Source organism: Paramormyrops kingsleyae, chromosome 9 (assembly GCF_048594095.1).
Source record: "Paramormyrops kingsleyae isolate MSU_618 chromosome 9, PKINGS_0.4, whole genome shotgun sequence".
Taxonomy (NCBI): domain Eukaryota; kingdom Metazoa; phylum Chordata; class Actinopteri; order Osteoglossiformes; family Mormyridae; genus Paramormyrops; species Paramormyrops kingsleyae.
Genome location: NC_132805.1, coordinates 26,672,512 through 26,683,703, shown reverse-complemented (window position 1 = coordinate 26,683,703; position 11,192 = coordinate 26,672,512). Strand labels below are relative to the sequence as shown.

Sequence of the window (11,192 nt, the reverse complement as noted above, 5' to 3'; positions counted from 1 at the left end):
TTTTCCTGCTTCCAACACGTTAACTTCAAGAACTGACTGTTCAGTCGCCGAATATCTAATGGCACCAATGACAAGGTGGCATTATAACGAGATAATTATTCACCTCACCTGTCAGTGGTTCTAATGTTATGGCTGATCAGTGAATAATGCTGTATGATTTGCAAATTCATTCCCTTCTTGTTAGATGAAATTGGACTTTCCAGAATGTCAGTATATACCCAGATAACATGAAAGCAAAATTGGATGAACGCACGCCTAATTTGAAACAAGCTAATATTTTGACTTTTTAATAGATTTAGGGTTTGTATAATGTAATTTTCTGGGAGCTCAGTATCTAAACTAGTTTTTGAAAACTGAAACTAATAGTCACTGGCAGACTATTAGCACAATTGTTCTTGTCTCCTATATTTTCAAGTCAGTATTTTTTTTTTCTTGAACATTAATTATTTTCTCTTGAATTAGCATTGAAATTCTGAAAGTTGCATGTTTTCATGCACCTGCGGCAGTTACATTAAATGGTGCATCACATGCAGTCCCTGTTGCCTGTCACTCTTCTGTTTGCTATTGTCCTGTTATCCAACCATCCATCCAGGCACTTACCCAGTGCAGGCTTGCAGTTAGCCTGAGGAAACACAGGAGGCGCCCTGTACGGCGTACCGCTCCATCATTATAACCAACCCTGGGTAATCGTATAATAAAACTGAGCTCAATAAACAAAGTGCGCTGGCCTAACATCTCATCAAGCACATTGTGGAGATGCAGCCCCAGGGAGGGCAGGGAAGGTTATCAATCACCATCTAAACTGGCCTCATTCCGACGCATTGATCCTCGCGGTCATTTTTCCAGGGCCCGGCGTTAAATGGTATCGATCACTGCATGCCTACTCTCTTGCTGAACGAACGGATGAGTTTTTCCCTCTAACTGTGGAAAGAAGAATGGCCCTTGAGGGTGAGAATTGTATGGGATGGATGGGTTTTTAATGATATGGAAGCAGGTCCAGAACCTGAGCGTGGGTTCCTCTGATGAATTCTGATGCATTAATTACTCTTCCTGCCTTAATGGCAAAGTGCTTCTCTTAGGGTTTGAATGCTGGTGAAGCAGCGCGTCCTGGAGACAGAATGGGCTGTCCTAGCGGACAGCCTTCCAGCGTTTTCCTGCATGCGGCGCTGCTCACCGCAGTGACATCAAATCCTGCTTCCTCTCCTGGCTAGAGGCCCTGCATAAATGCCGCCCCCCCCATTTCCCCCCACCCCCATGCCCGTATCTCCACAGCTGTCGTTCTGAAATGTTTCCGCTCTGGCAGCTTTTAATTTCCACATCTTAAGCCCTAACCGCGACAGCGAGCGTGCTAAGCATGGCCAGTTTGTTGGGCTTTCATTTCTCACGCTGTGCCCTACCGCACCTCCACGGACACCTTGAATCTGTGTGCGGTCGCGGCTCCAGCTCGCCGTTATGTATAATTGAAAAGGAAGGGGATTTTTATGTAGGAGGCACAGATACAGCGACAGGAAATGCCCGCACTGGCCCGACCGCCGGGGTTTAGCTGATGATACAGACATCTGCCTTCTGCACTGAGTGTTCGGCGCATAAATCTGAAAGACTGAGATACACGGCACATTATGAAATAGTCTGTCTTTGCAAAAATGGAAAAAGCATCATAATTTTCTATGACTCAAATGCAGGCTGTCATCCTGACCTCCTCTCATAAAAGTGAGTTATTCTTGCAGGCAGTTCTGACTAACGCGTATTTGGTATAATAGGCTGAACGTGCAATGGCTAGTGTAGAGACAAATATGCAGATTTATTCTTTACTGCCGACCGGTCTGACTATCTCCCCGTGCCCTTATTATACGACCTTTCAAATGCTGCTGTTAGCGTTACAGGGAATACATCACTGTCCTACCCGGCTTTACGGCCATGTCTGTCTGCAGTGCGCTTTTTGCCGTTTTATTTTTTTGGGATCTAAAATGACCAGGAAGGAAAAAAGCAGTAATCTTGCAAAAATGGTATTTATTTTTGGATGCCATTGGAGGAGAGAAGTTTGTTTCTCAAAAACAAGCAATTGCAAGAGAATTTTCCTTTGAAAAAAGAAGATTGACTTAATTGTCAAATGCTGTCTAGCTGCGGAGATTTTCTCACACAATCCAATACAGCTGAATTAGTCACTGGAGGTACATCAGGGCACTGATTCTTAACACAATCATGCAGGTTTTCTGGAACCTAACAAATGCTCTTGTTGACTGGACACGTAGCCCCTGTTAGGACTGCAGGGTCCCTCTGATTGGGTTGATCAAGTAGAGGATTTATTTCTTTGCCACATCTATTGAATGGATCAAGTGGAGGATCATTTTGTCTTCACCCATTACATGAATGAATTGCACGACATCTGAAGTCTTTTCATAATATGAAGAAGAAGCAGGAATTTAACTGCTCTGTTTGTTTTGAATCAATTCCAGGATAGTTTAGTCCTTCCTGCTCTTCTCAGTCTTCTTGTCTTCAGTGGCTTTATCCCCCCCCCCCCCCCCACGCACATATCCAACGACACATATTTGCTCTTCCTGTTCCTCTGTGAGCTGCAGCATTTCTGTCCTCTTTTTAGTCAGACAAAGTCCTTAGACACTGCCTCCACAAAGTTAGGGGCAGACATAAGGATGGAGATGGTGCAGATGATGTTGAAGACGCTGAAGGCCACCAAGCAGAGGCGGTCAATGACAGCGGCGGCAAATCTCCACTGGTCCACCACCACCTCACTCTCACTCTGCTCCCTGTAGCGGTCGGCCAAGAAGCGCACTTCCTCCAGGATGGCTTGGAGGCGGGGGTCCCCCATTGTGTGCGAGGAAACCCCAAGGCAGCCAGTTGCTGCCCCCAGACCAAAGCTGCTGGAGATGGTGCTGGAGCAGCCCATGGTGTCAAGGTTTGAGGCTGCAGTAGGGGGATTGCTGAACTGCGGAGGCATATGTGGAGGCGGACTGCTGGCCATGCTTCCAGAACCTCCTTTCCGTGTGACTGTGCCGATCCTCTGGGCCTGCTCGGGTAGCAGGGGTGGGTCATCCAGGTTCTGGAAGCTGATGTAGAGCAGGTTGCCATTGTTGTTCGTGCTGGACTGGCTGTGCAGGTGGGAGAGGGAATTGTGGGCCTGGGGGAGGTTCTGGGTGTGCATGGGGTGCAGGGAGGGGTCGGGAGGGTTGGGGATGCTCCTGCTCTGTGAACCGGAGGAGCAGCGCCGTAGGTTGGCGGCGCATGTGCGGCTGTTGGGGTTCCCACTGTCTCCTGGGCGCTTCATCCGCAAGAACCACGCAACCCACTGGAACAGGATCACCTGCACCTGGAACCAGAGAGGGACAGGGACACAATACAGGTAGGTATGCTGAAAGACACGGAAGAAAGACAGGAGGGAGAGGAAAGACGGGAGGGAAGACGAAGGGATATAAACATAGCGGCAGCATGGTACCAAGACGGCTACAGAGCCAATGCAGAGCAAGCCGCTGTGAGACAGTTTAAACCATTCATGCAGAAAGGCGTCAGCAGCTTATTCACACAACATGACACGCTTGGCCGTAGACCTCAAGGAGCCCACACCGTCCCAGCCGTAAGGAGACAGCAGCGGCTGGCCGGGCAGCCAGACGGCGAGCAGGGGCCCTACCCACTGAGGCATGTCCGCTCCGTTAGGGTCATGGTGGTGATACTGTAGCACCACCACGGTCGCCACCACCGACATGCCCACAATCACCATGGTGCTGGCGAAGTACTGCCCTGCGAGGCAAAGGTGCAAAAGCTTGTTAGTCAGCTACTCAGGAACAAGGGAACTAAGCTGCAAGTAATATCGCTGGAATTTTTTCCCCAGACCTATCAGTGGTATGGAGTCTGAGGTGGCCGGCATGATCTCCGCAACAAGCAGCATGAATACGGTGAGAGAGAGAAGCACTGTAATACCTACAGAGAAAGAGAGAGATAGGGGCATGTGTGAGTGGGGCCTCTGGGTGGGGCTTCACTCTCTGTATCCATAATCCTCCTTTCCTCCCGCTTTAGAAATGCTTATTCTGCTTGTCTGAGCAGCCAAAGTTTAATAAGACTGCAGAGGATGACGTGGCCAGGGATGATCAAAGCAGCGGGTGTAATTCACAGTGGCTGCAGATGTTAATGTGCCACACTGAGCAGCCTGGCTTTTCACTGCCTTCTCTGCTGATATCCAACGATATCCCCGGTGCTCACATTTCCTATGCTCAGAGCAGCCCCTTTGCATCCGCCATCACCTTCCTGCCTTGCAGAATCTGCAGGCCCTCCCCTTCCACCCCACGTTCATCTTTATGTTCCCGCCGCCCACCTCTCTCACCCAAAGAAATCTTCTCCCCGGAGTTGGCCGGGAGCAGGAAGATGAGCAGGGTCATGGAAGAGAGCAGCACGCACGGGATCAGCAGGTTGAGGGCGTAGTACAGTGTCCTCCGCCGGATGGTTATGATGAACGTCACGTCAGGGTACGGCTCCTTGCAACAGTCGTAAAACACGACGTTCCGGTTACCTGGAACCCCTTCAGAGGGTGGAAAAAGGTATGGAGAACATGGCACAATTGTTCTTCCTGGTTAGTATTGATATTGAGGAGGAAAGAGTACGGCGTGGAGATTTTAAAAATTGATGAAGGGAAATCATTCCATTGTCTAACCACTTATCCTGGGGGAGGTTCTCCCCTGTTCATGTTCTGGCCAATAAAAGAAGCTGAGTGAGAGGGCCTTTAATCAGGAGGGGGTCCACGCTCACCAACCAGATCCCACTCCCCGTTCGACATGTAGCCCGAAATGTCGGCCTCGTTCATCTGCAGGTCCAGCAGCCAACCATCAAAGGTCCAGGATCCAAACTTAAGCTCGCACCTCTGAATGTCGAACGGGAACCAGCGGACGTCCACGTTACATGTGCTCATGAAGATCCCTGGGGGAGGGAGAGCAAGAGTGGGGTAGAGTCACAGTCAGGGAACGCCCCGGTCCCGCTGAGACCACGGCAGAGTCAATATCTGGGAATGCCCTGGTCCCTCTGAGACCAAGGTGGAGTCACAGTCAGGGAACTCCCCGGGCCAGCTGCGACCAGGAGGGAGTCACTGTCAGGGAACTCCCCGGGCCAGCTGCGACCAGGGCAGAGTCAATGTCAGGGAACGCCCCAGGCCCTCTGAGATACAGCAAAATCCAGAACATGTGCGTTTGCAATGAAAGAATCGCAACTAATATGTTTGCAGAATCCAGGGAAGTCTGTGAAGAAGTCTTCTAAAAACAGTACTTATTTACCTACTTCCTGAAACAGTCATGCTACAAAAACTGAATGTATGGGGGGGCTCAGTGCACAGCCGGCCCAGTCCCCACTGTAATGAGTCACCCTTGTCTCCCTCTGGGTCCGTGTATTTTGGTGGTGATCCAGAGGGAGCGCTATCCGGCCCCAGCCTTCCTTCACAATAAACTCCCTCGGAGTTTGAAAGATCGGAGTTATTTCACAATAACATTGTTTATAATATTATTCATTGATCCATCCATCCATCATCCAACTGCTTATCCTGGCCAGGGTAATAGGGCACTATTATTATTATTGTCATCATTATTATATCCCATCCATGTTGATAAATCCTTTATTTGTCATTTGCACAAGTATGAATACAGGTACATTGGAATTCTACTCTCCGCCTACCCCATCTTGCTCTCCATAGTTTGGGAGTCACATCACAGGGCCAGCCAATGTGCACCTCGCTTAAGGGCCTACGGACATGTGACCATTTTGATGTGGCCAGGGTTTAAACTGGCGACCTTCTGACCCACAGGTACAGAGACTTAACCCACTGAGCCTCTCTCCGCCCCCCCTGCAGCTGTAGCCACCAAAAATAAAAATATCAGGGGCAGGTGTCATGGAAGTCCCCCACTACCAGAAATTATGCAGTCTAGATTCCCGCATTTGGGAATTCGCTGGGGTCAGCATAGTGCAATGGCTGAGTGTCACCCTAGGTGAGCCATCTTCATATTGTGGTATCTTTCCTGCCTTCATATCGTGGTATCTCTCCTGCCTTCATATCGTGGCGTCTCTCCTGCCTTCGTATCGTGGTATCTCTCCTGCCTTCATATCGTGGTATCTCTCCTGCCTTCGTATCGTGGCATCTCTCCTGCCTTCATATCGTGGTATCTCTCCTGCCTTCGTATCGTGGCGTCTCTCCTGCCTTCGTATCGTGGTATCTCTCCTGCCTTCATATCGTGGCATCTCTCCTGCCTTCGTATCGTGGCGTCTCTCCTGCCTTCGTATCGTGGTATCTCTCCTGCCTTCATATCGTGGCGTCTCTCCTGCCCTCGTATCGTGGCGTCTCTCCTGCCTTCATATCGTGGCGTCTCTCCTGCCTTCGTATCGTGGTATCTCTCCTGCCTTCGTATCGTGGCGTCTCTCCTGCCCTCGTATCGTGGCGTCTCTCCTGCCTTCATATCGTGGCGTCTCTCCTGCCTTCGTATCGTGGTATCTCTCCTGCCTTCGTATCGTGGCGTCTCTCCTGCCTTCATATCGTGGTATCTCTCCTGCCTTCATAACGTGGTATCTCTCCTGCCTTCGTATCGTGGTATCTCTCCTGCCTTCATAACGTGGTATCTCTCCTGCCTTCGTATCGTGGTATCTCTCCTGCCTTCGTATCGTGGTGTCTCTCCTGCCTTCTCCCCTGTACTTCCTATGATAGGCTCCAGGATTTCCTGTCACCCTGAGCAGCACCATTGTTTAGCAGATGAATGGATTATTATTGTTCTTTGACGCTACTATTTAAATCCAGTTAAATCTGCTACTGCTACAGGTAATACCTGTTTCATAAAAGGCTTGACCATGCTTGTGTTATATTTAGAATGGTAATAACAAGCAAGAAGAAATGTCTTGACACATATTCTCGCTGTGGTAGGAACCCCAAAGAGTAGGTGGTCACTGCCCCCTTAGGGAGGGTGACAGAGACAGGGAGGCTGGAGACCTACCAGGTGGCAGATACTGGCAGAAACCGCTGGAGTTAACTAGCACATTAGTCTTGAAGGTGGAGTCAAACTTGTCATCAGCACTGAGGGAAAAGAGTAAGGAGAGGCAGGGAGGCATTAAGGGAGAAGGATCCCAATGGCTGTGCCGAGGAGGAGTTGCAGTGGGAATGACACCATGCAAGCATGCAGAAGAGCGCCCCCTATGGTTGGTACAATGTGCTGCCACGGGCATAATGTGAGTTTCAGCGTAGCAGTGACGTGTTACCTGTTGTACAGGAGGATGTCAGGCGTCCACACCTGATCAGTGGTGAATCTCAGGTTCTTCACCCCAGGATATTCGGACTGGTTCCACTGGAGATAGTGGTCATACCAGTGCTGTGGAGCAGTAAGTTTAGAGTAATTCGCGAGAACCGTTCTGCTTATGGATGCTGTTTCTGAAGGAGCTTTTGCTCATTCTATCCCATTAATAGCCTCAGTTGTCCCCTACACATAACATGTCAATTGCATAAGTGATCATACAGTGAATGGATATTTAATGTCACTCAAAGCTTCACGCATAGTGAGGGGTATCTGTTTACCATCTGGAGCCACATATTGGTGGTGAGAACCTGATTCTTCTCATCCTGAAAAAAAGTGGAAAGGGGTGGTTTCAGTAAAGGCTCACGTCTCTCGCACCCCCATAACAACTTTCACAGATACCCTCATTCCATCTATTATGTTTACACTCCCGCTTTCAGCCTGACTGACAAACAGCTGGTGAGAGAGCGGAAACCGGACGGACAAATGAGGATTTGGCACGACAGTCTGACGGACACACAGACACAGGATTAGAGAGAGAGAAGCCAACTACCACATCCATAATCTGTATGAGGATCATGGACAGGTTGACGGTAATAGGGAGAGTATCATTTGCCACTGGCCTCTCCATGGGATTGTAGTCCTTTAGTAGCTCTTTCAACAAGTACCGCTGGTGTGGTCCCTGCAGTGACGCTGAGAGAGGGAGGCAGCGAGGGATGGAGAAAAAGAGGTGGAGCAGGAAGGGAGGAACAGAAAGATATGAGGTTAGAAAAGGCAAGAGAGATCAAAAGGCAGGTTTAGGAATGGAAAACAATGTGAATTACAGAGAGGAAAGGACTACAACATAACTGATGAGTAATGGTGATGAACGTCAGGAGGTAGAGAACATTCCGGGAAGAGGATCAGCAGGACTGACACTAACCATTCACTTTATCAGCTCTTTAACTATCAAGATTGCAGTCTATAAAAGAATACAGTTTGTAACATTAACATAAACCCGCATCACAAATGACAGTCCACTCCTGAATATTTCAGGGCATTGTTAGTCTGCCAGCACTGCAGTATGTCCGGTGTCCAGCCAATAAAAAAACCATCAGTGGTCATGTTCAACAGTAAGCTGTCTGTTGTTGTTTGTTGATTGCTTGGATACAGGCACTGTGTGCGAGAGACACTGGATATGGTGGAGAGATGGTTTCTAATGTGTCACTGCCTCATCAGGAGGGCATTTTCTTTACTTCCAGTGATAAAGCACAAGTTACAGCTAGTCCAGCAGCTGCTCAGCTCCCACCGTACTCTGAATATCACATGTCACTTACATGTATGTCTGAATGCAGCTTGTAAGCATTCAGCATGCTGTACATGCACCACTGTTCCTCATTTACTTCCACTTCTCCTCTACATCAGTGCTTCTACCCCTTATGTTCCTTGGTCTCCATACAGAACAAAATGTGGATGAGAGGATAAGTGCAAAACAGGCGAACAAACACGGAGATAAACACTTACCTGGGACCAACGCTAACAATCCAAACGCACAGAAAAACAGATGAAGCATGTTCCCGGCTCTGCTTGAATAGGGAGGGAGGAGGTGAAGAGATATTGGGAGACCTCTTCACTGAGGCTCACTGATGCACTGAAGGAGATCAACACGGGGATAACACGCTGCCTGAAGTGATACACGGAGAGCCTGCTCAATTCTAAACATATAAGTAAGCCCTCTCCCTCCCTCTCTCTCTCTTTCTTTCTCTCCCTATCCCCCACCCCCTCCCACTCTATGTCGATGATTACCAATGAGAAAAGAGGTGGGAGGTGGAGCCAGTGAACAGTGTGGGGTGGATTGAACAAGGGTGCAGAGGCAGGCGTGTGTGTGTGTGTGCGTGTGTGTGCGTGTGTGTGTGTGTGCATGTGCCTGTGCGTGCGTGGTGGGGGGAAGCACATGTTCTTGCCCACAGCTCTGGTGCAGCTGAATCGTAGGCTCCAGTCAAGAAAGCAAGCAGGCTTGTTTGCCATAGATTGAGGCAGATGTGTTGTCAGGTCGTGTGTGTGGTGAAGGATGAGAACAATCAAAGGATTTTCATTCTCAAAACTCTACAGGACGCACAATACATTTAAAATACCGTGTGGACTTTAAAATTAACCATGAGTGACATATTCCACACTTAAAAATGCCACTGAGAACATCATTTCAATAATGTTTCATGGTAAAACAAAAATAATCAGCAGGCAAGTTTTTTCATGCTAACCTCTACTGATTTTGTTCATGCTTTTCCCGGAACAACATATCCAATGCGAGGTCGTGGCAAATCTGAGTAAAATATGCACGCACACACACCACAGCTGGTCGCAAGATTCAAACCCACAACCCTGGGGCGCAGATCGACCAGCATTACTATTCGTCAAGCTGCCCTGTAGCATTGCTTAGCTTATTCTCAATCCTTAATTCTCCTAATGTGTGTAAACTGTATTATGTTCCAATGCAGAAGGTGGTGTATATCATTATTATATACAGCACAAATCTACAAAACGCTTGGTATATATAGGAGAATTGAGTATATTGCGTATATACAATTTCACACCTATACAGACATATAATATTACCCATGAGGTGAGATACACAGTTAGTGAATTATTAAGTTAGCCTCTTACCATGGGGTTAATGATCAGTTACTTAAAGGCTATCATTTCCCTCAAGTAACTCGGCGGTTCCCTTGAAAACTATTCCAGTCTTATCTTAAACTGAAGCGCATGTTTACATTACAGTAAATGACGCAATTACCCAGTGTTTTCGCACGCAGCTATCTAGACATATGACTTCGGAAAACCGATTTTTCCAAATATTACGAATTACAAGACATGACCATTTTTCCATGCCGTGGGTCATAGTACTGTAATAACTTACCAAGCTGTAATCCTTCCAGGTGGCCTGCCACCTACTGGACAAACAAAATAACTACAGGGTTACAAGCAGGGGCGGATAAATATGTTGGCATTGCTATTTCATAGGATCGCTTTAAAAAAAATACGACGAGCTGCAGGTTGCACTATATTAGAAAAAGGAAAAGCTGTAAGAGGAGGCTGTGAAGAAATGACGAAAACGGATGACATACACACTTCGGTACGATTCTCAGGCCCGGTTATCTTCTTTCATAATATTGTTACTCTTAGGGGATCACTAAAGTCAAAACGGAAGAATGTCACTAAGGGATCTTACGATCATTAAGTTAAATTGATTGCTCATTGGTAAATAAAGAAATGTTTTGTTACTAGAATATGATATCTCAAAACATTCTTCAAATAATAAAACAACAGCAAAAAATAAGGTTATTTCATATGTATTATATGGAGGAAAGCATTTCATAAATACACTGACGTTAAACTGTGGCACCATCCTGTTGGTTGTACATAAACATACATGTTTGCGGAGTCCTAATCTGCATACAGTGTAAACACTTGATTGCATATCGAATGTCAGACGGTATCCCCGTTGAACCAGGTAAGTGTAACATGAGATGCCTTCTACATTTATTACACTGTATAGTACAGGGTTTCTTAATTAAACGTCTTAGAAAATAAAAGTAATGTCGGCTCTATATTCTACATAATAAAGACACCCAAAAACAATAACTACACGTGTACAGTTTAAATCTCTATTTTTATTTATCGTCCGATAGGCGTCGAGTTTCCGGGGTTAAGTGGAACTACTCTGTGTGCGATCTTTGTGTCGGGCGAGCGCGTGAGAGCCGCGCGCAACCAGCCCGAGCGCTGTCGCGAGCTATTGATGTCATTGCGTGCATATTCCGTTGTGTCTCGCAGGACGACGGCATCGCATCCAGCACCGCTACTCTAGCTGTACCGAGAAGAGCCACGGCTGCAACTGCAGGTAATCTGATGTTTTCTGAGTTTTACTTTGTGCATTTTTTTTCTAAATTG

General features: G+C 47.5%; 1 protein-coding gene across 4 annotated transcripts; it reads right to left on the bottom strand.

Annotated features, from left to right (window-relative positions):
* Positions 1–1,990: 1,990 nt before the first annotated feature.
* Positions 1,991–11,157, bottom strand: LOC111840889 (neuronal acetylcholine receptor subunit alpha-7-like). Of its 4 annotated transcripts, none has more exons than XM_023806201.2 (11): positions 10,675–11,157; positions 10,162–10,192; positions 7,819–7,958; positions 7,547–7,591; positions 7,234–7,343; positions 6,972–7,051; positions 4,756–4,923; positions 4,334–4,528; positions 3,847–3,933; positions 3,644–3,753; positions 1,991–3,325 (listed from the first exon to the last, which is right to left on the bottom strand). In XM_023806201.2, exons 1-11 carry the CDS (start codon positions 10,720–10,722, stop codon positions 2,600–2,602), a joined length of 1,740 nt encoding a protein of 579 aa, XP_023661969.2. In that variant the 5' UTR covers positions 10,723–11,157; the 3' UTR covers positions 1,991–2,599. The 4 variants fall into 4 exon arrangements, with proteins under 4 accessions (XP_023661969.2, XP_072572785.1, XP_072572786.1 ...); XM_072716684.1 differs by lacking the exons at positions 10,162–10,192; positions 10,675–11,157 and adding exons at positions 8,582–8,695; positions 9,909–10,151 and having other exon boundaries at positions 4,325–4,528; positions 7,889–7,958; XM_072716685.1 differs by lacking the exons at positions 10,162–10,192; positions 10,675–11,157 and adding an exon at positions 8,769–8,819 and having other exon boundaries at positions 4,325–4,528; positions 7,889–7,958.
* Between the last annotated feature and the right edge of the window lie 35 nt (positions 11,158–11,192).

Excerpts from the sequence above, each read along its gene's own strand:
- LOC111840889 (XM_023806201.2), bottom strand. The coding sequence starts at position 10,722 with ATGCAATCAAGTGTTTACACTGTATGCAGATTAGGACTCCGCAAACAT. Across the intron at positions 10,193-10,674 it reads GATTAGGACTCCGCAAACAT|GTGGCAGGCCACCTGGAAGG; the intron begins GTATGTTTATGT and ends TTTGTCCAGTAG. Across the intron at positions 7,052-7,233 it reads GACATCCTCCTGTACAACAG|TGCTGATGACAAGTTTGACT; the intron begins GTAACACGTCAC and ends CTTTTCCCTCAG.